The 25,500-nt window shown below is 45.4% G+C and overlaps 1 protein-coding gene across 10 annotated transcripts in view; it reads left to right on the top strand.

Moving 5' to 3' along the window:
• IQSEC2 (IQ motif and Sec7 domain ArfGEF 2) overlaps window positions 1–25,500 on the top strand; it is a 158,125-nt gene that overhangs the window by 87,402 nt on the left and 45,223 nt on the right. The window contains exon 1 of one of the 10 annotated variants that reach the window (XM_083592101.1): window positions 16,501–16,526. The exons of 8 other annotated variants lie outside the window; for them this stretch is intronic. In XM_083592101.1, the coding sequence (XP_083448227.1) occupies window positions 16,516–16,526 (11 nt within the window). In that variant the 5' untranslated portion in view covers window positions 16,501–16,515. Of the gene's footprint in view, window positions 1–16,500; window positions 16,527–16,769; window positions 16,814–25,500 lie in introns of those variants that run through there. One more of the 10 variants, XM_083592100.1, reaches the window with a different exon arrangement.

Here is a 25,500-nt window from a genome sequence, read left to right as displayed (position 1 = left end):
CAGCTGGGAAAGTACAATCGTGGTTAGTTCCCATGCCAGCACTTTACCTTCATCTTGGTAGTTCAACCACATGGAAGCACGTTATTTGATGACAACTGTGTCACCGTCGGAATATATGAATCAGGTGACCAGAAAGCTCTGATTATGCTTTTGGACTCCAGAGAACTGCTACAGCTGAGCATCCACAGAACACGACAGTTCTGTGTAGGAAATAATGTGTGATGATAACACATGTCTATATTTTGCTGTGCTATGGCAAAATACATGTGTCCTGTGGTCATGTGGGATATTCTTACATGTGGCTTGCATGTTATTTCCTGCATGGACTTGATTTCTGTTTTCTGGAATTCATCATGTTTGAAGCACTCCTGACCCTACACAGAGTCTGTACATTTGCATCTTAATTGGCTTGCTCTACTATATGTTGACTGTACAGTGTTTGTGCCTTTTCCTAGCTGGGTTTTGTAAAACAAAACGAAAAACAAGATCTACTTTTTTCTTGCTGCCCTAAAACCCCAATCTATTAACTATGGTTAAGTACAGTAAACGAGAGCAGGTCATGGGACCCTGCACTTCTTGATCCCCCTCATCTGGCCGTCTTATTCATAGTTATTTCTGCATTGACTGTAAAAATGGCTGTCCCTAACTAGGGTTTCTGCCTTAAACAGAGTTTGCCAACTAGTTTCAAATGCTGATTAAGATGGGAACTCTGGTTTGCATTATCCATGGTTAATGCTGCTGTGATAAGGGTGTGAGCCCAGTCTTGATCTCCCAATAGTCATGATATCAGGAATGATATCCCTGTCCCTGCTCTCTATCACATACTGACACTCAAAACTACATGTTATGAGGAATTTATGGCTTCTGCAATTCTACATCTCCACAATAAAAATTCATTAAGCAAGAAGCAGGACATGTCATCATACTGAATATTCCCACTCCCTTGGAAGTATTACAGGGGACACAATGGATGGAGATGTTCATCTACAACAGCATTCCTCGTAAGGTGCAGGCTAAAAAAGAGGTTTGCTTGCTCATACAAAATCGTTAACGAGGTGGGGCAGAAGAAAAAAGCATTGGGCTCTGTGCTGGGTGAAGAAGCAGTTCCATTCAAATGCTCCTTATTTCTACCCACTTGACCAATATGTTTTTACACACACACACACACACACACACACACACACACACACACACACTGCCCACAACCATGAGGGCTAGATGCTTGCTTGTTTATTTTTTTAAACGAAAGCTCAGATTCTCAGGATTCCACCAGTATTGGATTCTGGTAAGCCATAAAGCGCGTTCTGCTGTGCAACTGTGGGCCTTGGCACATTTTAAAAACCACTTTCCCCTTCCACAAAACTATGGCAATCTTCTGCAAATTGTTGAAACTGCACTGAACTCCTCCCCACCCTCCTGTACCATTGGTGTGAATAAGGAATGTAGCTAGCACTACCTGCCATACAGCAGCTGTGCAAAACAGGAGCAAACTTGATGAGTTGCACCATTTCAGGTGCAGTGTGTGCCGCACCAGTTTACAAGTATGCAAAATGGGTGTGTCCTGCAATGAGGTTTCTTCATGTTAACCTGCCTTTGTCCTCATTCCCCTCCCGTGCCCCTGAGGGTTTTCCTACTCCCTGCTGGATCTTGAGTGCACAGTATGAGACTTTGCACTGCCCTTACATGCAAAAGAAGCGTGCCTTGCACACCAAGGGAAGGCTGTGTCTTATGAAGCGGCCATAATTACTTTAACACACTGACCAGTTGCTTGGTCCCAGACTAGCTGAATAGCCATTTGCCAGCCAGTTATGAAAATGGGCTTGGACATATTGTGCAAACAGGTGCTGCTGGGGGGAGAGACTGGGGAGGAAAGCTCCTCTCCTGCCCCTGCCCCCACCTGCCTGTGGAGCATGTCAGGAATACATGCTGATCTCTCTCTGGGGCAATTCCCTCCCACCACCCGTTTTGGTCCCCTTTGCTCAGCTCCTCAGTTTCCCTGCCAGGTATAGGCTGTCCCATATTGACGTGTGCTGCTTGAAAAAGCCCATTGCTCCATGTCTTCCCACCCCAACTTGTTTCTGTAAATAAGAAACAAAAGAGGCTTTATAACAAATACTCTTGTGTACAAAAATGATTTCGGTCAATAAATCTAAGGCTTCTGTCTTCTCTGAACCAAACAATAAAGAAAAGAACAATTAAATGGATCCTGCAGACTGCTGTTGCCTCTCCTCCCTTCTTCTCTCAAATCTCGCATTCTCTGCAAGGCTGAGTCGGAGCTGGGCTGCTGCTTCTGAGACATTTGGTGGGTGGGGAGCTGGAGGATCGGAAGGTAGGGACTGTACTAAAGGAGGGAAATGGAGCAGGTGGCTTCCCTCTGTTTTGCTGTCCTAAAGCTACTTTTCCACAGGCTTTTATTTTTGCCCTTATTAGGGAGCGGGTGGCAGCTTCCTGTCCAAATGTTAGCTTCTTCATATTTCTCTCCCCTCCCCAGTGCCATGTTTGGGTCTTTGAACAGATCTCTTCACCTGCATTTGTGGGGCATCTCCTGGACCACTTTGTCACAGAACTATAGGTGTATAAAATATAAACTGGTAACCAAAGCGTGTCCATCTAACCCCATGATCTCAGTAGACAGAGAGAGACAGATGGCAATAAAAACTTCTGCTTTATTCTAGAGGTAGCATTTGAGGGCTGGGTGAGGGTTATCTTTATATGCCTAGTACATTTTGGGAAGGTACAGTCATTGCATTCATTTAGACCAGGGATTCAAAAATACTTCCTTACGGCTTTTCTGCACGATAAGTTTTTTGCCACATAAATGTGACTTTCATTTCTCATTTGTTGCGGGCATGTGGGAAGAGGAGTTGGCTATTCCATATGAACTGCATCCACAAGAGAGAAGCCTCAGAATTGGCCAAAAATATTGCACCATTTCAGTATAAGAAAAAGCATGCAACGGGGAGCAACTTTCAATCAAGACAAGTGGCCAGTAACTGTTGACTTATCTAGCTCATTATCTAAAACGCATAATTCAGTAAAATGTCTTTTCCAGTGGCGAATTCTGCTGACAACAGGACACAGCCAAATATGCTTAGGGGGTGCGGTGCTGGTTCCCCCCGCCCTGCCCATTTCATTGTAATCCTTATCATATCCTCAGCCTATAGCATGTGACAGGGAGATGCAAAGACTAATGTGTCATGTCAGAATGTTAAATGCAGATTAAACCTTCATACACCAGAGATTGGTCTAAGGTAGGTGTAAGTTTAATACATCTTGGTTACTTATGATGGTTTCCCTCAGCTGGCTGTTGCTGGATCTCATTGACTGCATGCTGTACAGTTATAATTAGCAATGTTTGCACTCTTGGCAGACCCCTATCTAGGAACATCCATAGGGCACCAGGTGGGGGCTACCTTAGGGACACAGCAGCAGCAGGTTTTGAGAGTGGGGTGCACAAGTGACATGGATATCCCTGCTCACCGAAGCTGCAGCTGGGAGCATCCTCAATGGGCTGTACTCCACTCATTCAGACAGGCCACTTGGATGAGCAAGTGAGATCCCCATCTGAACCAGCTCTGAATCCTCAGAGAGATTGCCCAGGGCCACAGAGCATGTCCTGAACTCTTGGTCCTCCAGACCAACTTCATTGGTGGATTCAAATCTGTCTGAATTTTAGATTGGAGCATTCTGGAAGAAGAATGACAGGCTGATGCCAAAGAGCCAATTATGAGTTCAGTCCCAGGCCAAGATCTCATGCCATGAAATGCCTTTGTATGAAATTGGGTTTTACTGTGAGGCAGAGATTCGGCAGGCAAAGCAGCAGCTGCATGGGCAAGGTGGAGCTGGATTGCCACACACCCTTGGTATGTTCCTGTGTTGCTTTTGTTCTCCCAGCAGTTGAGCCCTGAAATACACTTTGCTCTGTAGGAGGCAGTGTGTGGGGTGGAAGAGAAATGGTTGATGCCTTGAGCTCTGCAAAGTGAAATATCTCTAGGGGTGTGTGCTTACCTCCCACCCAGGGGTCCTTTGCTGCTGAGCCACTTCCACAGTTTACCGTTGGTAAGCACATGGTAAGTTTTTGGAGCTGAGACATTTTTCAGACTTTGTCCAAGCAAGTCTGGATGGTGGATTGTTTGGCTGGCAGAAATCTCCTGGGATCAGATATCAAAGGAAAGGGAGAGGTAAGCAGGTTTGCGAAAGGGTTGTCTCCCATTTGACATTCACTACCCACCAGTCAATTTTACATTGGTTGGAAGGAGATGAAGTAAACTGGGGAGATGGGATTCATGGCTTCCCTAGCAATCCACCCTATGCAGAAGCATCTGTGGTCATGGGGCTGCAGCCAGGCAGCCCTCCATCGTGCCTCTCAACCCAGTTCCAGTGGAGAAACACTCCTCTCCCACACCATTGTTTTTTACTTTTTAATTGCCATTTGTGCATGTTTAAGTGCTTGCAGCCCCCACCCCTAGACCCAGTCTTCTTCCAGTCCCAGCCACGAAGAGATGTCAGTAAGGACGGGGCTCCTGTATTGCTTCAGGAATGGCGCAGAACCAGAGTTTGCGTAGATGCAGCTTGCCAGGAGAAAACCTCCCCCAGCTGAGATTCTACAGAAAGTTGGAAGGTGCAGGAATTCTACACACACATCCTCCAGCATCTCTTTTTCTTAAGTCTCTCCCCAGGTTTAAAGCTGCATACAGCACCACATACACGTGTGACTGTTCCCTTGGAGAAGCCGGCAACCCCAACCCCCTCCAGCTCCACTTCTTGTGTGTCAGGGGACAGGGGCCCATCCGCTTTCCTGACTTTGTGAAGCCTGCAGCTGGGGTTGCAATATTTCTTTCTATGGCCAGGCTTCTGTGCCATTAAGAGCTGCTTGACGTCCTGAATTCTAACAGTTGCAACTTTCTGCACCACTGTCTCAATATGCCTGGCAAAGCTGTACCTATTAGACGTCTGTCTGTTGAGCAGCTCTTGGCAACAGCACAGGTTGCCCTGCTGGGAAGATGAAAACTGGCAGCTTTGCTCCAGTTCTTGTAAATATTTCCTCACAACAGTTTGAGAACTTAACTCACTGGAAATTCTGTGTTAACAGCTGACTGTGTTCTCTTCTTTAGATTTGGTCACTACTGCATCTGGATGAGACACCAAGCTGCCTGTTCATTGTTATTATTGTTTAATTGTACATATCTTAAACTTAGCCAGCATTCAGGTTGCATCTTTGCAGGCTTAACACTAGATGGCAGCAAAATTTGAGTTCTGATCTGCCTTCCTCCTACTTGGGGGCACTTTGGGAATTGCATGGCCGTCCACCGCCCTTCTCTAGTGGTTAAGGCAAGGCCAGTGTGGTTTCAGGGAGAGGTGGGCAAATGCGGGTGCTAAGGAGTGGGGTTGGGGTGAGCAGAGACTGAGCTTTTTCTCGGGTGGGGTGGGGCTGGAAATTGGACTTTTGAATCCTGGCTTTTGTTCACAATGTTGGGCAGTGAGCTTGTGGTTCAATCATGGAGACACAGACTCAGGACTTCTTCTCTCTGCCCCAGGATTCAGTGTATTCACTCTGTTGGATTTTGCTCTTATTAAGTGCAAAGTAACACATGAGTTGGATGTTGCTCAGTGGGTCATCAAGTTGAACCCCTACCTTTTCTACCAAGTTAAAGTGTGTCACCCAGAGGGTTACTGATTCTAAAGAAGTGGCAGGTTTGGCCCCTCTAATTCTGCTTCTAGAAAATTGGAAGAGAGAGTTGGTTGAGGGAGGAGCTTGTGCCAGGGCTCCCTTATGCTGTTCTCAGAGTTGGAAATCACTGTGTTTAAATAACTGTGCAACCCAGAACTTTGGACTCCAAAATAGGTACACACACAGAGAGAGAGAGAGAGAGCAGAAATACAAATATACACAGGTATTAATAATTTGCCGTTCTGATTTCAGTTGAGAATATTTGAAATCAAATGCTTTATACTTTTTGGCATCACTTGACATTGTTTTGTTTTCACTAGCCATCAAATATGAAATCTCTTCAGCTGTCGTTTCTCAGATACAAAGTACTATTATATGTCAACTAACAAATTTTATTAAAATATGAACTGCCAAATATTAAATATTGAAATAAAATAGCATAGACAGCCAAGTCCACAAATCAAATATTCAGAGACTATCCTTTGAATATGCAGGATTGAAATTCACAGAGGATAATATATAGAGGAATGTTGGGAGCAAATTGATTTCAGCTCTAGTGTTCTTCATCCTGAAACACAGACCCAGTTCACACATCACATGAGATCTGTTTAAAATAAACTGTGATTATCATAGAGTTGGAAGGGACCCCCAGGGTCATCTAGTTCAGCCCCCTGCAATGCAGGAATCTCAACTCAAGCATCCATGACAGGTGGCCACCCAACCTCTGCTTAAACACCTCCAAGGAAGGGAAGTCAACAACCTCCTGTGGGAGTCTGTTCCACTGTCAAACAGCTCTTACTGCTGGAAAGTTCTTCCTGATGTTTAGTCGGAATCTCCTTTCTTGTAACTTGAAGCCATTGCCTTGAGTCCTACCCTCCAGAGCAGGAGAAAACAAGCTTCTTCCCTCTTGTGTGACAGCCTTTAAGATATTTGAAGATGGCTGTTATATCTCCTCCTAGTCTCCTCTTTGCTAGGTTAAACATTCCCAACTCCCTCAACCATTCCTCATAAGGCTTGGTTTCCAGACCCTAGATCATCCTGGTTGCCCTTCTCTGCACATGTTCCATCTTGCCAATATCCTCCTTAAATTGCACTGCCCAGAACTGGACACAGGACTCCAGGTGTGTTCTGACCAAGGCAGAAGAGAGTGCAGTGGCGTGTGGTCCGTGGACTAGGGAGACGAGGCTAGTCCCCTAAATGTTCCCCTGGCACCTCCTTCCCAAAGCCTGGAAAGCTGCTGCCTGGCTTGGGGAGGGAGGCATGATGCTCCCACATGCAACATCACACCTGTGTCACGCCCCACCCCATCACCTTACAAGCTGGTGCCTCCGATCCTAACTGTTCCCCTATGGAAAATTTCACAGCACGCCACTGATAGAGCAGGACTATTAATTCCCTTGATCTGGAAACTAGGCTTCTCTTGATGAAGCCTAGAATAGCATTATCTTTTTTGTTGCTGCATCACACTTTCGACTCATGTTCAGCTTGTGGTCCACCAAGACCCCTAGATACTTTTCACATGTACTACTGGCAAGCCAGGTGCCCCCCATCTTATATTTGTGCAGCTGGTTATTCCTTCCTATGTGAAGAACCTTACATTTGTCCCTCTTGAAATTCATTGTGTTAGTTTGGGCCCAGTTCTTCAATCAGTTCTGGAATCCCGATTCTGCATTTTGTAGCATTCGCTACCCCTCCCAGTTTGGCGTCATTAGCAAATTTGATGACCATCCCCTCAATTCCTGCATCCAAGTCATTTATAAAGACAAACAGCAATGGCCCCAGGCCCCACCTGTCACTTTTTCCAGGAAGATTAGGAACCATTAGTGAGCACCCAATTTGTCCATCACATGATATTTCAGTTTGAAATAAACAGCGGTTTTAATGTGAATGAGCAGCATGCTGTTGCACATAGCTCAACAGTTCCCTCAGTGCTCCTGTGCTGTTGCTGCTCCATGGCCTGACTTGTGGTGTCATCTAAACCTGAGCTCATGATTTGTTTTCTTAAAAGAAAACATGAGAAGTGAGTCAAAGGCAAGCATTGGTTACTTTGAAGGAAATAAACCACACGTGCTTCTGGGGACATCGGGAGGGCTATCCTCGTTTTTGTCATGTCTAAAGGAGGTGCCCACAGCTCCTGCTGTGACTGGAGCAGACCCAGGTCCTCTACCAATGTGTGTGGCACCATCAATTCTCGTTCACCCCTCAGTGAGACGGTGATAATTCTGTTATTATTTTTATTTTTAATGGATTTATAGTTTGCCTTCCCATGACAGGTTACAATATACTGTAACAATGCAATGAAGATCTGACTGGAGCTGGGGAGGGTTAGCATCTTCTTCCTGCTCTTGAATTCCATGCTGCAGGTGGGCAGACGCAGGGCAGGGTGAAAGGGGGAGGTTGATTGCCCTGATCTAGCCCCACTCCTCAGCTGGCATTTCAGGGGCTGCCCTTTGGCTCTCCCATTTTGACCCACTTCCCACAGCCCTGGTTATAAAAAGACCGGGGGGGGGGGTGGTGGATGCAGCTCTGCTGTTGCCAAGCAACGCTGCCCTGTGACTGCAGAAGGGAGCAGCCGGCTCTGTGCGTCTGCAGGGATCCTCTGCCTGCCTGCCGAGGTTGGAGGGAGCGGGGCAGCACACAGGACCCCTGTGTGTAGAGCCTTTCTTTCTGTATGGGCAGCCATGCCACTTGAAGGTGGGTTTGCAATGCTAGACTTGCCGACACCCATGCCCAGTCTTTGCCAGCACATATGGAGGCAGCTGCCCCCGCACTGCTTTGAGGGCTGCTTCTCACTTGGCATTTTATACTTGGATACAGAAACCAGGTACAAAATTATGCTTGCCTGGTAGCACCTGGCAGCAATACCCATACAGTTAAAGAATTGCTTTTCTTGATCAAACACTTGGCATTTTGCAAAGAATTAAGCCTCAGCTTCAGTGTCTTTTGCTAAGAAAAGTGGGTATTTAAACACATACATGATATTTACAGCTGAATTAAGGCAGTTATTTTGTGACTGGGTCCAAATGAAAGAGACGTCCAGTCTAAATTGCACCTTAATTTAATTGTTTACATTTGTAGCCTTCCCAGACCCAATAGCTTGGGGTGTGTTAATAATAATAATAATAATAATAATAATAATAATAGTAATAGTAATAGTAATTTTTTATTTATACCCCGCCCTCCCCAGCCAAGGCCGGGCTCAGAGCGGCTTACAAGCAATAATAAAAACAAGATGAATGATTACAACTTAAAAACAAAAATAAAATACAACATTAAAATAATGGAACATTAAAATATTAAAATGTAACCTCATCGCAGGAGAAGGAAAAGAAAAAAGAAAGAGAGGGAGGGAGGGAGGGAATCAAATTGGCTCCAAGCCAAAGGCCAGGCGGAACAACTCTGTCTTACAGGCCCTGCGGAAAGAAATCAGATCCTGCAGGGCCCTGGTCTCATGAGGCAGAGCGTTCCACCAAGCCGGAGCCATCACTGAAAAGGCCCTGGCTCTGGTTGAGGCTAATCTGACTTCCTTAGGGCCCGGGACCACTAGGGTGTTGTTATTTATGGACCTTGAGGGTCTCCGTGGGGCATATCGGGAGAGGCGGTTCCGTAGGTACGAGGGTCCCAGGCCCTGAAGGGCTTTAAAGGTCAAAAGCAGCACCTTAAATCTGACCCTGTACTCCACCGGGAGCCAGTGCAGCTGGAAAAGCACTGGGTGAATATGCTCCCATGGCAGAGACCCCGTGAGGAGCCTCGCTGCAGCATTCTGCACCCGCTGGAGTTTCTGGGACAGCTTCAAGGGCAGCCCCACGTAGAGCGAATTACAGTAGTCAAGCCTGGAGGTGACCGTCGCATGGATCACTGTCGCCAGGTCGGGGCGGGAAAGGTAAGGGACCAACTGCTTGATGTGGCGAAGGTGGAAAAATGTCACCTTGGCTGTTGCTGTAACTTGCGCCTCCATGGAAAGGGAGGCGTCAAGGATTACACCTAAACTCTTAACGGAAGGCAATGGCACTAATTGGGCCCCCGCAAGAGAAGGGAGTTGGTCCTTCATCCCCATGCCATCCCAACCTAGCCATAGGACCTCTGTCTTCGAAGGATTTAGTTTCAATCGGCTCCCACGAAACCATCCAGCCACAGCTTCCAAGCGTCTGGTCAGTGTGTTCAGGGCCGAGTCGGTGTGGCCATCCATCAGCAGATAGAGCTGAGTGTCATCAGCATATTGGTGACAACCCAGCCCAAAACTCCAGACAATCTAGGCAAGGGGGCGCATAAAGATGTTAAAAAGCATCGGGGAGAGAATTGCGCCCTGCGGCACTCCACACACCAAGGAGTGGCGCGACGACATTTCCCTCCCTAGTGCCACCCTCTGTCCCCGACCAGAGATAAAAGAGCACAACCAGTTACGGGCTATGCCCTGTATCCCCACGTCTGTGAGGCGGTCGTCCAGAAGATCATGATCAACCATGTCAAAGGCTGCTGACAAATCTAAAAGGATCAGCAGTCCTGACCCGCCTCGATCCAGTTGTCTACAGAGATCATCTGTTAGGGCAACTAGAGCCACCTCCGTCCCAAAACCAGGACGGAAACCGGACTGAAATGGATCTAATGCCGATGTTTCCTCCAGAAACCTACCAAGCTGTTCAGCAACCGCTCTCTCAATTACCTTACCCAGGTATGGAAGATTTGAAACTGGGCGGTAAATGGATAGGTCTAAGGGATCTAATGAAGTTTTCTTTAAGAGTGGACACACCACTGCTTCCTTCAGTTCCCCTGGGAATGTCCCCGTGTCAAGGGACAAATTGATAATTTCAACCAGGGGGGTCCGCGCAACATCTGGACACACCCTAATCAGCCAAGACGGGCACGGGTCAAGGAGGCAGGTGGTGGGCCTACCAGCTTGGAGGAATCTATCCACATCAGCAGGGAGTATCCGATCAAAATGGTCCAACACTGGACCTGAAGTCAGTCGAGGAGCCTCCAGTTCAGTCACTGTATCTAAATTGGCAGGGAGGTCACAGCGGAGCAACAGGACATGTGTTAGATAATATTTTAAAATGCTCACCGTATGGATTTGACTAGGCAAGCTTAAGGGCATATTCCCAATTTAGTTTAGATGTATTGATGGTATTATTTATTAATCAATTTAATTAATTTCTATGAATTCTGAACTGCCCTTTGCCAAAGGGATCCCAGGGTGATTCTGCAGATCTGCACAATTAAAACATCAGCACATGTAATAAAATCAATCAATCGAAACATTAAATTCTAAAATTAAAGTCAAATAAAATTATTCCGTTTAAAACAATCCAGACAATTATTTCATAGTAGTGGAGGTAATTTCTTATGTATGCTGCTGGACACACACAATGATTGATTGATTGATTGATTGATTGATTGATTGGTTTGTTTGTTGCTCTATTGTTCCTACCTCTATATCCCGCCTTTCCTCCAAAGAGCTCAAGATGGCGTCAGTGGTTCTCCCACCTACCCCTATTTCCCCCTCACAGCAACCCTGTGAGTTAAGTTAATCTGAGAGGCAGTAGCTGGCCCAAAGTCACCTGGTGGGTTTAATGGCTGAGTGGGGATTTGAACCCAGGCCTGCCAGGTCCCAGTCCATCACCCTCTTTTAGGCCTCTAGAGGTCATCACCAGCTCTTTCAGTGGAGCTCTAAAGGCAATAGAAAGTCAGTTCATACACTGACTTCCACATCTGCATATTCAGCTACAGTTTTGATATGCATGTGCTTAATACAGAAGCCCAATCAGTTGCCCATGTTTGTTTGATTGATTGACTAATTGAGTGGATATTTTTATCATTGTTATTTGTTGCTAAATTTATCCTTCACCAATGGATCCCAGGGCAGGTTATAACTATTTTTTAAAAAATTAAAACCCGGAGTTTAAAAAGTTAAAACAAATTACAGTCACAGGAAGAGAGTAGGTCTTGAAAACACACATCTCAGGGGTCAAAGACCAGGGGGATTGGATTCTGCACTTACTCCAAGGAGCTCAAGAGCAGCTCGCTTCTATCTTTATGATTACTACTACTATCATTGTATCTATGTAAATGGAGTTTACAAAGAACAGGTATGACAAGAGGGTTGCACTCTAAAATATTTCCCAGGAAACAACAGACATAGGAAGGAAATGGAGGCGAGGATGAGTAGCGGGGAAATACGCGGTGATTTCTATTACATGGACCTAAGTTGAAGTATAAGGACTAGCGGGGTATCTATTTTACAGGGCCTGATCCATATTGCTTTAGCAGCGGGGATTCATAGATTCATGGAATTGTAGAATTGGAAGGGGCCACGAGGGTCATCTAGTCCAACCCTCTGCAATGCAGGAATCTCACCCAATGTGGGGATCAAACTCATGACCCTGAGATCAAGAGCCTCATGCTCTACCAACTGAGCTATCTCAATTCCCATTTTCCAAATGGCAGGGATAATGACTTGCCACAACACATCCATGACAGAAGTGGGACTTGGACTATTTCCCACACCATGCTCACTTTCATTCTGGCATGCCCCCAGGCTGAGAGAGTGGAACATTTACAAGGAAGCAGGGAAAGCATAAACTCTCAGCTCTGCGGGAAAGAGTGTATGGCTGGCATACCTACACCACAAATATGCATCTGTCTTCTACAGTTTAACTGACACAACTTCCTCCAAGGAATCCTGGGAACTGTAGGTTGCTGTGAATTCTGCATGTGAGACTCTAACAACCTTCACCAAACTACACTTCCCAGGAGTTCCTGAGGTGAAATAATCACCATTAATTCAGTTCAAATCAGTAAACCAGAGGTGCTGTTTTGCATCCAGCTTTGCTGAGAGTTTATTCCTCAGCTGTTTTCTTCCAAAGGACAACTTCAGGAGTAAATAAGGAATCTGTGTGGATATACAGTATTGCACAGTCTCTACACCACGGTCAGGTGGGTTTCAGGATGGGGAAGACGCACATTGGCAGTGTGAACTGCTTTACAGGGGCTGGTCCTGTAGTTGCAGACATTTTTTTTGAAGCATTGTGCAATTTAAAGAAAAAGATCCATATGAAGGGAGAGCCAGGCCATGGAAGTTGCCCATCAACACTGAACGCCCTAGACTACAGGGCACCTGGTCCTAGTCTTCCCCAGCATGGAGAGATGCATCGCAGTGCTATTTAAATTGTAGTAATTATTTCTGCCAGTCTGTCTACATATCTATCTCTATTTTCCATTTAAATTATAGTAAAAAGATTCTTTTGTTTAACAAAATGTATATGGTGTATGTTTGTATGTTTAAAGCCGGCACTGAAAAGAGAACAGGGAGGCACCTGCCTGATGTCAACAAGCAGGGAGTTGTTACAAAGTACAGGTGCTGCCACATTAAAATATCACAACTATAATTACTATAATACAACTATTTTAATTTAAATAGAAATACAATACATCTTATCGGGGAAGACTGTGACTAGGTGGCTTATTTGCTTGCTCAGTCTCCTGTCCAGGTGATAACTATTAGTGGTCAACTTCAAGGCCTTTGCTCTCACTTCTTTGAACCCGATACAAGGCCACCCTACCAAGTGGGGAAATAGCAATAGCTGTTCCCCTTTTTAGAGAGGCAGCAGCACCTTTTTGACATCTGCAAACCATTAAACCAGCCACCACCCACATTTCAGACCTATTTGCACATTTAGCAACCAAAATTGCTCACAGCCAGAAAAGAGGGAGAGAAACAAAACCCTCAGAGGTTCATGTGTAGGCAGTCAGGTCTATTGAAGAAAACTTTGCGGCATGTCATTTCAGGCATGAAGGATTGGTGTGAGAGGCATGGCAAGATCCATAGATAATAATAATAATAATAATAATAATAATAATAATAATAATAATAATAATGCATTGTACATATATGAACATTTCTTCTATATCTGAGACCTTAGAATTCTTATAACAGCCCCACATTGGAGTCATGTCAGATGATGGGGCATTTAACAAATGTCCTTGATGAGACAAGATTGTTCCATGAGCCAGGGGTTTCCCACCCCTCATAGTAAAAAAAAAAATCAATCACACAAAGTGTTTCACATACTTCCATTAATAAACTTTGAGCACCACTTTAGCAATCAGTATTGCCATCTCCATCTTGCAGGTAGTGACTTTGTAGCAGAGACATAAGAACATAAGAGCCCTGCTGAATCGGACGAAAGGCAGATCTAATCCAGAAGATCTTGTTTCTCACAGCGCTAGCCAGATGCCCATTGAAAGTCCACAGCCAATACCCCTCTTCTGCGCTTGTTCTCCAGCAACTGTTCTCCAGGAGCATGATTCCTTTGCTGTGGCTTGTGGCTCACACAAATAAAGATATTCTCTCTCTCTCTCTCTCTCTCTCTCTCTCTCTCTCTCTCTCTCTCCCTCCAGGAGAGTTATAATGCCCCTGAGTCTAGAAGCAGGATAGCACCCTACACCCCCAATTACTTTTCTCCTAGCTGATCCCACTTTCAATACAGGAGATAATTTCTGTAAGATTTGTATACTGAGAGCCCCCTCTCCGTATCCATTTTCTCAACACGGGGGCCAATTATTGAGAGTAGAGAAGATCAAGCAGGGTTGGAGATAGCTTGGTTTATGTTATCTATCATATGTTCATATGCTATCATATGTTCACAAATCAGTAAAATTTAAATTGAGTTGTTGTTTTTTAAAGCCACTGACTGAAGAAAAGGGTTGGCATTACAGAGTTCAGTCTGGCTGGGCTTCTTGCTCTGGTTCAGTATGAGGTGAACACGAGATGGATGCTGTTAACTGCTGCAGGAAGGCTGGAATTCAGGAAAAGCCAGTTGGAAACCAGCTGTCTGCTCTGTGTTGCAGGACCCTGGGGAGTTTGGCTGCAGCATGAGCGTGCATTGAGTGTACGTGTTGGCGCGGGAGGGGGGGCACACAGCTCCCTCCCTCGGCTGGCGGAGTCGCCATTCAGGACAGCAGGTGCTGTGGGGTGTCTCTGGTCGCCGCTCACTCAAACGGCTGGAAATCTGGGGGAACAGCTGAGGCTCTAGAGAGCTCAAACGCAGCAGCAAAGGGCTCTGGGAGCTCAGCTCTGCACAGTGAATTTGAGGGGGGGATTTCTACTGCCAAGGACTCTGAGCGTTGGTGTGGACTGAACGACTGGAACTTGGTTGCATTGCGCCTGCTGGGACCTTAATGGGGGGGGGGGGCAGCATGCAAATGATTTATCCTGACACAGCCAAGGAAAGACAGCCTTCACTCCTCTCATGCCACCACAAGTAGTTTGCTCCCTGTGACTCGGCATCTGCCCCCGTCCTGGACGCTGGATGTGGCGGTACTGCATCTCGGTGCGCACCCTGAGGTATCTATCCTTCCCAGCATATTGGCATGAGTCATGGGGGAAGAGGGCAGCACCAGGTTAGAAGAAACAAAGTGGGTCTTCGCTGAGATGCGATCAGGAGGGGGCGGGAGTGAGCATAATGGAACTCTGCAACAGACACTGGGATTAGTTTGGAAGATATGGGGACACCTTGCATTCTGTCTGCATTCCACAGATGGAACCTAAAATGCATTATTTGGTTTGTTGCCTATCTAGCCTGTTCTGTTCCTGGGACTAGGGAATAGCACTTGGCACCCCATTCATCTTCCCAATGTCACTAGGAAGGAGGTTGCTCTTGTTCCCGTTTTGCAGATTAGGGGCTGGCACTAGAGAGCTAGAGGCTGGCTCATGGCGCAACCAGAAGAGTGGTCTCTGGGGCCGCTCAAAGTTTATGCTGTGTGTCTGCTGCTCACCCATCCCATTCCAGAGGCGGTTGCCCTTCCACATTGGATTCTGCTTGGGCTAAGGCAGCCTTACCATTAATTCAAATCTAGGTCTGTCAGGGTGCAGATTCTGGATGGTATTAAAGGTGTTAGAGAGAGAGGCAGGGAGATGTAACCTCTGGAAGGCACAACCCACCAGGAAATGGTCCTCTGCAAGCTTCAGAGCTGGCAGTGATAAGGGGATGGTGGTGCTGGCACCAGTGGAGAAAGCCACTGGCTCTCATCTTTTCTGTGGCAAGAGGTAGTGACTATGGCCCCTATGGTTGAAGGGTGTGAAAGGAGGCCAAGCCAAACACTGAGAACAGGTCCTGCCAAGGAGGACACAGTGACTCAGGAAGAGAAGAACTGCCTGGGGGATGTGTTGTTTGTTCTTCAGCTATGACAGGAATGCACACTGGCAGGGCACAGTGCTTGGTGTCTACTGGTTCGACAGGCTACTCCAGTCCCTGCAGGGGGCACTCCTAGGGTGCCTCTCAGATGTCTTGGCCTCCTCTAAGCAGAGGTGGCCCCATCATGAGGCCAGGCGTGGTGGTGATTTGGGGTGTCATTAAGGGCTAGAAGACAAGGCAGAGCTGATCCCGCAGGTTCCCCAATGAAATTAATGGGAACCATGCATGAGAACTTCATGACAGCTTGACTTGAGGTTCACGAGAGAGGATGCCATTTAGATTTTAGGCCTCAGTACCAAAATGTCCTGGGCTGGCTCTGGAGGCTCATGATGCTGGTCAAATGAGCCAGCTGTTGCATGATACTCCTGGTGATGATTGGGAAGAATGTATAAGGAACTAGGCTGTGTAACGACTTTGTAATCAAGGGAATTGGGTGGCAGGGGGAGAACTGAAGAGGAAATTGAAAGAGGAAGCAGCCAGATGGGAACAGAACACTTGGGTGGGGTGTCTCAGTTGGAAGCCCCTCCCCCTCCCCCACTACAAGGGACATGCTGAACTGAAGACTGCAACAAAGCCATGTCCTTGATGCAGGGGAGACGAAGGCAGTGGAATTAGAGTGAGGAGCAGCTGTGCTGGGATGACTCTCCATGAATGATTAGCAAGTAACTTCCTGCTATATCTGTGTTGGTTGGTGTTAAACAAAGAAGTTTGGGAAGCAACTGCAGTTTCCAGGACCAGCAAGAGCAGGGGGAAGTTGCAACAGCAGCTGTTCCAGGCCTAAAGATCAGGCCCAGGCCGAGAGGCTGCTCTAGCAAGGAAGGGACTAAAGCCTGGGGAAGAAGTGCTGCCTGCCAGGCTGGAAGTGGGATGTGAGACTTTGGTGCACACCTTTCAACTGGCCGGTCCATTCCCTATGAATCATGAGCGAGAGGAGCACCTGCACACCCAGGTCCTGAGCACAGTTACTTCTGGGTTATGCTGCATATCATGGGGTGGGGGCACTGGGTGGGCTGGAAGCAATGAAAGACAGGCTTGTGCTGCTTCCCATCTGCACACACACAGAGACCCTCCAAGTGTCCCTATTCCTTAGGGTGTCCCTATTTTCATTAGAGAAATGTTGGAGGGTATGGAGTTATCCAACCTGCAAGCCGTCTGAAGGCAAACCTGTATAAGGAATGTTTTTTTAAAATGTTTAATGTTTTATTATGTTTTTATATATGTTGGAAGCTGCCCAGAGTGACTGGGGCAACCTAGTAAGATGTGTGTGGTATAAATAGTAAAATTATCATGATGGAATGGGACGTCACTATTTTTGTCAGAGAAATGTTGGAGGGTATGCACTGGGTGGGTTGGAAGTAATGTCCAGGCTTGTGCTGCTTCCCATCTGCACACACACCCATCCAGCATGCCCCCCCTACATTCACCCCCCACTCCCTTTGGCAACTATTCCCCTTTAAAAGAAGATACACAGTAGCTTCAGGGAGGTAGCCGTGTTGGTCTGACGCAGTAGAAATATATATAATTATTTTTTTAAAATGTCCAGTAGCACCTTAGAGACCAACTAAGTTTGTTCTTGGTATGAGCTTCCGTGTGCATGCACACTTCTTCAGATACCAGATATTTCGTGCATGCACACGAAAGCTCATACCAAGAACAAACTTAGTTGGTCTCTAAGGTACTTCTGGACTATTTATTTATTTATTTTATATATTTCTACACAGTAGCTTGTGTAATTTCAAGCCGCTGCTAGGCCACTCCTGCCTAGCAGGACCCTGGCTGTAGGTGTTTAGGATTGCAGCTGAGGCAGCCCAGGGCTTGGTAGTTTCAGTTGACACTTTTGCCAAAACTGGCCCACCAATTTGGCTGTATTCGATTTCATTGGGAGGGGCAAAGTTCCAAGGTATGTTTAGTTATAACTGAGGCTAAGAGTGTGCGGCACAGTGAATTTTAAGAGCATTGGTTGTGGTTACTTCTGTTTATCTCTTAACTATAACAATATCATCAAGACAAAACAAGCAGGCACCACATTTTTAAAGCAAATGCTTACCAAACACACAGAGCTATTTAATTGTGTATAACAGTAGTCACTCAGAGTGTACAACCTGCAAATTGGTCAAAGACATCAGCGCTCCAGAAGATCAATTGCATGTGTCTAAAACACTGGAGAAGTGAAAAGTCCCCTTTTTGAAGCAGCATGCCTATTGAGCAAAATACGTAAGAGTGAGAAGGCACAGCTGGCATGGGGGGGTTTGCTTCTCTAGCCCCATAGCCAGCCTTATCATGAGGGTGGATAACATCAACTTTCCCAACATGTCACCCTTATTTCCATTTTACAGGAATGGGAACTGAGGTAGAAAGGGGGCCACTTGCCCAAGCAGGGATGCCAACTTGAATAAAATATTGGGGGGACCCAGGTATGTCCTGCCCCACATAATCACATGATGTGGTGCACACGCAACATTTGAATGGCACTGCCTATCAACTTTGGGGGGTGGGGTTGGCTCCCTCATATATTTTATTAGGAGATGAAGGGACCTCGGCCCCTATGAGTTGGCTCCTATGTGCCCAAGGCTACCATACTGAACTGGGATTTGAATTCAGGAATTCTAAGTCTGAGGTGCCAGCTCCTGAACTATGTTGCCTCCCAGAGGCTCAACAGCTGCCCCATCCCTCTTAGTCGCCATTCCTTTTCCAGACCTGGGGATGGGTTCCCACTTTTTAAAAGAATGACTTTGTTTCTGCAGCTTTTTAACAGTAGCCTAAAATTCAAAAATGGGATGCGGGTGGCGCTGTGGGTTAAACCACAGAGCCTAGGGCTTCCAATCAGAAGGTCGGCGGTTCGAATCCCCGCGACGGGGTGAGCTCCCGTTGCTCGGTCCCTGCTCCTGCCCACCTAGCAGTTCGAAAGCACGTCAAAGTGCAAGTAGATAAATAGGGACCACTCCGGTGGGAAGGTAAACAGCGTGCGCTGCTCTGGTTCACCAGAAGCAGCTTAGTCATGCTGGCCACATGACCCGAAAAAACTGTCTGCAGACAAACGCCGGCTCCCTCAGCCAGTAAAGGGAGATGAGCGCCGCAACCCCAGAGTCGGGCACGACTGGACCTAATGGACCTTTACCTTTACCTTTAAAACTCAAAAATATAGCAGAGATGTTTTTGCTGGCAGAGAAAAGCTTCTCCTGATAATTTTTTGTATGCCAGGCTGCTATGAAGGCCCCCCACATTATGTCTTCAACAGCTGCATATTGGGAAGAATTTCACATGCTAAATTTGTCTCTTGTATAACCATTAAAGGCAGAGGTGCTCTGACAGGGGAAAAAAGATAGCAACTCAACTCCCTAATACATTATTTCTGCTCTCAGAGCTGGAGACAGAACTGTTGAAGATCAAGATACAGAACCTTTATCTTCTTTGCAGTGGACCAACTGGCAGCAAAGGAGAGCTTGAAGTCTGTAATCACAACAAACATCGAGCAGTTATTGTGAGCTGTAGCTGGCCTGCTCTGCTCTGAGCACACCTGGTTTTAGTACCTGGGCAGCTGTCCCAACTCCAGGAAAAGGCTCTAGGTTAAAGGCTGCTCTGCACAATGCGATGGGACGTCATGACGTTGCAGCATGGCACGTGCACACTGGGCACCCACAGCACTCGGCATGCGGGAGCACTCAGTCATGGGAGCGCCCATCTGCAAGCGAAAGTGGAGCAGGCCAGGTTTCCCAGCTGAGTCTGAACCAGCTCTCTGGTTGCTGCTGCTTGCTGTGTCTGTCATAGTTTATGGTGAATAGGGCAGCCACTTCTGCATTATCAAAAAGATACCACAGATGGAGGAGAAAAGAGAGTGCAAATGTGAATAAAATATGAATATGCTAATATTTATGTATAGATACAAATGTAAAAATAATTACTATCAGAACATGAGAGAAGCAGTGTGGGATAAGACCAAAGGTCCATCTAGTCCAGCCCTCTGTTCTCAAAGAACTGCCATCCTACAATGCCTCCCTCCCTGCTGGAGAAGACTGTGGCCACTGCAACCAGGTAACCTCTGTGCCTGCTAAGGCTGCTGCTGCCCATGTGCTCTCTGTTGCATGGGTCTTTATCTTTAAAATAGCCCTTCAAAAAGAGGATGCCTTCCAATTAAGGACTGTTCTCTGTAAAGTAGAACATATCGTCACTTCAGTAGTGAAAACAAATGAACACTATTCATTCTTGTGGGAGAAAAACAGGGTCTAGTAGTTTAGAGCAAAGAAAGGGGTTTGGGACCAGAACTTGTGGGTTAGTTCCATAGTTAAGACAAATACTAGGAGTTTGTTAGGCTGTGCCAATGTGAGAGTAATTGTGCATGCAGTGTTTGTAAGAGAGAGAAACTTTGGGCTATTTATAGTGTGGGTGTGACAGATGACATGGCCTTTGTGTTTTGCGTGCTGGGTGTGGAAATTCTGGATTGTGGGTGATTCTTTGGGGGCTGTTCTCCTTGGCCAGTGGTTAAGCCTATTCAATCATGTCAGATGAATTTAGCAAGTGCTCACTCAACTAATAAGATGCTAGACTGAAGCAAACCTTCCCCAGCACAAACTGCTCAAGCAGTAATGTCCTACAGCTAGTGACCAATAGCCCTTCCTGTTCTGTATCCTGATCAGCAAGGAGGAGAAGGACCACCCCCTACACCTTGTGACCTGATCTGTAGCTGCTGCCTTATGTGGATTATAACACAAGGATTCTGTTGGGTAAGCAAAAGGAGTTCCTTTTGAACACACCAAGCTGAAGGTGGCAGGAAGAGAGGTATAAATTAAGAGTTGCAACCAAAGGTGGTCTAAAGTGACTTTTTGGAAGATGCAGCAGGTCCTGCCTGGGGGGGGGGGGGTTCGGTTCTTATCTCTCTAGTGAGTCTATCTCTCTTTTCACACATGTTTATATTGACTTTAACAACTTGGCTTAATCCCAAGGTTTTGGTGGGATTTCAGTTGACCTGCAGTTTGATACGAAGAAATTAATGTCCTTCTCTAGCCTGTCTCAGTTCAGTGTAAGGATGTCCCCTAGGATTATTGGTATATGAAAACATTAGTTATTGCTTGTGGTTTAGCTCTGTGACTTTACAGAGAGAGAAAAGCATGAGTTGAGGTTCAGTGACCCAAGAAGCCAGACTCGGCCTTGTTTCATTTGTGGCATGGTGGAAATCAGAATAACTTTTGAGCAGCATTTTGAGCACATCAAACCATTAAACTATGCAAAGCATTTTGAATTCTCAAAGTATTTGATCAGTGTGAAATATTATTAATGGTAAGTCACAGAGCTCAGCATGGAGCATAAAGCCCTTGTTGGATCAAACCATCTAGTACAGAATCCTTTTTCTAACATGTCCAGCCCAACCCCTTTAGGAAGTCCATAAACAGGACATGAGGGAGGCATCTCTCTCTCATTGTTTGTCACCCAGCAACCTGGAGGTGCACTGCCTTAAGCGTTGGGTATTCTGTATTTAATAGAGGTTGAATTGCCCAACTGCCATAAATGTATCCCATGTTTCTGTCAGATCTGTGCATTATTTAATAAATTGCAAGTGGTTATGTTTCTGGTTCTGCACCTTGAATATATGTCTGTGGTTCTCAAACTGTTTTCTCTGGGCCACACTTTCAGGATAAAATTTGCTTGCATTGCACCATTTTTTTTTATTGATAAGGGAAATACATTGGAAAACTCCTGGCAGGGCTTGATTTATAACATAGAACACAACTACCGTACTTTGTTGTATGATCACGGGACATCTAGAAAGTATAAACCAACGCAGCTACGTCGGAACATGAATCATTCACATAATAAGGTAAAGGTATATATAAGGTAAAGGTATATAATATAAGGTAAAGGTATATAAAGGAGCCTCTCACTTAAGCAGTGCTTTTTTCTGGAGGTACTCTGCTTTTGCTGGGTAAATATGTTTACGTATATTAGGTCTAATTTGAGACAAACAAATTCTCATCTCCTCATCAACACAAATAAGCCTTTTTCTTTTCTGATCTTTCATATTTGTCAGAGTTGAAAATTCCTGTTTGCAACAGTATGTCATGGTGAACTGTAGAAGAATAGACAAAGCCCTCTCTTCAAACGGCAATTCTGGGTCACAACTAGTATTGTCCTCAGTATCACTTCATGCTTTTGCTCTCATTTTGAAAAAAATGTCAATCCATATTCTCTCTCTCTCTCTCTCTATAGATATAGATATAGATATAGATATAGATTAGATATAGATATAGATATAGATACTATGTGTTCAGTGTTTTAATTTGTTGGAAGCTGCCCAGAACGGTTCAGACAACTCAGTCAGATGGGTGACAAACAAACAAACAAACAATTTGTCCTTGAATCGCCCTGCCACACTTGTCATCCTCTCCTACCACACCAGTGTGACGTGCCACATCCTTTGAGAACCACTGATATAGATTTTGATGCTTTATTGGAATATACAGTGGAGTACATTCAGTGAGATGTCTTTGCATTGACTCTCCTGGCAATAGCACAGTTTGTGCCTTTTATATTTTGTTGCACATATTGTTGATGCATCAGTGAAATATGCAGCTTTAGATATTTGTGTGTGTGGTTTGTTAGTAAGACTCTGCTGATGGTTGAGTCAATGTGTGCGTTTTTTTAATGTTACCATGTGTCTGTCAGAAGGCATGTGCCTGCCTATGCTCGTGAACATGTGTCAGTGTTTGTATTGTATGGGGGGTGAGGATAATATCCCTAGACACACCAGGACTGACTATCCCCAACATGTGCTCACTCCCATAGCCAATGTGACTTGAGAGGAGTAGTGATTATAATCTCGACTCCAGCAGCAATTGGAATGGCAAGAAGAGTTAACTGGCATTGAAATGTTATTTATTGAGCAGCATAACACCCCCCCTCTCTTTTCTGGAGCCTTTCTGTGAGATAGCTATTTTGGAGCTGTTGCCATGACAATGGGCAGGCATGCAACAATTATGGCGACTCCAAATTGCTGTTCTATTTAGGGGTGACATTTGGGAGGGGGCTCTACAGCCAGGTAACGTCAGCTAAAACAGAGAAATAAAAAAACCACCACCCTGTGTTTTGACTCCAGGATCCCCTTCTTAAGGTGGTTGACCTTGAGCTTAGGCATAAAAAGCAGGAGACCTGGCTCCCAGTTTCCACTCAATTGCTATCTCTTCACACATGCTGGGAAACTGTAGGTGGGAGTGGAAGTTCCCTTCACCTCCTGCTTTTCTCAAGGGGCAATTGGATCTGCAGCCTCTGCACTGGCCGCAAATCCAGGGTTTCCCAACCTCCCCTCTCATATGTCAACTGCTTTGTGTGTGCCGGAATGGGGTGTGTGTGTGTAAGACATAAAGTGTCTACTTCATGGACAAGCTACAGCCTCATCTGTATTGCAGAAATAAATGAAGAATTCAATTTGTACAGAGAGAATTCTCTCCCTCTGCTCACAGAAACGTGCTTATCCTCCCATAGTCCAGCCTCAAGTGGGAGGGGTGTCTCTGTACTTCTGGGCCACTCTTTCCACAAATCCAGGCTGCACACCCTCCCCTTTAAAGCTTTTGAGCATCTCAACTCCCATAACATCACTATGGTGATGGCGTACCCATCTTCTTCCTTGCAGCAGCCATAGCAACCCAGCATCTCACCCCCTCCACTCATCCCCATGGCAACCACATCCAAGGCCTGCTCTGCTTCATCAATAATTTCCTAGCTGTGTTGCTGTTGTTGTCAGTTGTTTGAGGATGGGGAACAAGGTGGGGGGCAGTTGCAGTTCAGCCACAGAAAAGAAGGAAAGATATAGTCTGTCTGCATTACATGCAAGTGGGGTGCAAGGGGTGTGTGCAGAGAGAGGGGATTGCAGTAGTTTGAGGGTTCACTCTGCTCACTGTTTATATATTTGCATAAGACAGAGAGAGCATTGCTTGTACATGAACACTTTATCTTTGCATGTTATTTTACAGTTTATGTTTTTTAAATTTGTTTAAGGATTGTGTGTTGGATGTGTGTTATGGCACACTTGCATGTTCCAGGATTTATTTATAGCCTTGTAAGACTGGATAGATGGGGCAATGCTCAAAAGGTGCTCACAACAGGAAAATGTTTTTCAACAAGCCAATCCTATCTGACTTCTCAGAAGTAAGTCCCACTGAACTCAATGGGGCTTGCTCCCAAGTAAGTATGTATAGGATTGCAGCTTCCATCTGATAAACTGTATATTGTCAATGATTAATAATCTGGTCTTAGGGTTGTAGGAGCGATAGCTTAGGTGTTTGTGTTGTAAACATGGGTAAATGCAATATTGATCTGAATGTTTTTATCACTTTGTATATGTATGTACATAAACAATTATATAGGAACGACTGTTTGACCCACCCCCGATACTTGTAACTGCCTGTCAGTGTTTCTTTGCTCATATGTATGCAATTTTGCTTATGTTCATGCTTCTCTGTGTGTGCATGGGAATGACTGAAGTCTTGTGAGTCTTAGAGAGTTTTCTGAGTTGTTTTCGTGCTGCTTCCTCATTGTGTGTGTGTGTAGGTAGGTAAGGTTCCATACTCACAAAGACACACAAGATTTGGGCCAGGAGTGGACCTATGTGAGTGTCTTTTATAGTAGCACCCACACAGCTGAAGAGAGTACATACATAGAGTATCATAGGTGTATGTGCACCTAGACATAACTGTTGATCAGTGAATATATTTGTGTCTTCTCTCTCTCTCTCTCTCTCTCTCTCTCTCTGTGTGTGTGTGTGTGTGTGTGTGCGTTACATGTGTCATAGATGCATGCTTCTGTATGCATAGGCGAACAGGTTTGTTAATTTCCCCCCAGTATTTTGAGTTCATCTCATGTAACCACATAAATAAGTGCATGTTAACTGTGTGATTAGGCAGTTTATTCAGGACAAACAGAGGACAGTATTTCTTCATGTGACACTTAACCAGCTTGTGGAAATTATTGTTACAAGACATGGTGATGGTTAGTAGCTTATGTTTCTTCCCCACTGTAATAGCTATGCTTTGTTCATTCACTTATGGGGCAACATTGTCATCAAATTGTAGTTCTCTGTGTGTGCATATTTTAATGGATTTTTAATTTTTTTAAGAAGATCCTGAAATATTCAGGTGATTTGACCCTTCCCTGCTTATGCAGCTATGTCATGTCTGCTTAGGTGGATTGACAATAACAGGATGTAGAAATGTAAAAGAATGTTACACCCCCATAAAATGTGGGATTGCAATTCCTCATGTAACTTACAGCAGGAGAGTGATGATTGGGCAGCACTAGGAGTTATCAGCCTGTCTTGAGAATATATGGAGATTAGAACTGTCAATGACAATAAGCCATGAAGGGTACATGGAACCTCCAATATCCTGGAATATTTAATATTACATGTACAAATGAAGTGTACTTGCCACCTGACCGGGTGGGCAGGTGGGGACATTTTAGTCATGGAACATTTTACTTTTATTTTATTTTGTTTTTGAGCCAGCTGCTGAGGAAGGAAGGAGCATGGCCATTCCCCCCCCCCCCCGCTTTATCTAAGCCTTGAAAATAAAAACAATAAAATTTTGTGCACTGTAGATGACCAGATAGCATTTGTGTAGGGCTCTGCCGCCTGTTTCCACTACACAACCC

The sequence above is a fragment of the Podarcis filfolensis genome (assembly GCF_964270895.1).
Source record: "Podarcis filfolensis genome assembly, chromosome: 17".
In the NCBI taxonomy this organism is placed as follows: Eukaryota; Metazoa; Chordata; class Lepidosauria; order Squamata; family Lacertidae; genus Podarcis; species Podarcis filfolensis.
This window is presented reverse-complemented; position numbering and strand designations above follow the sequence as displayed.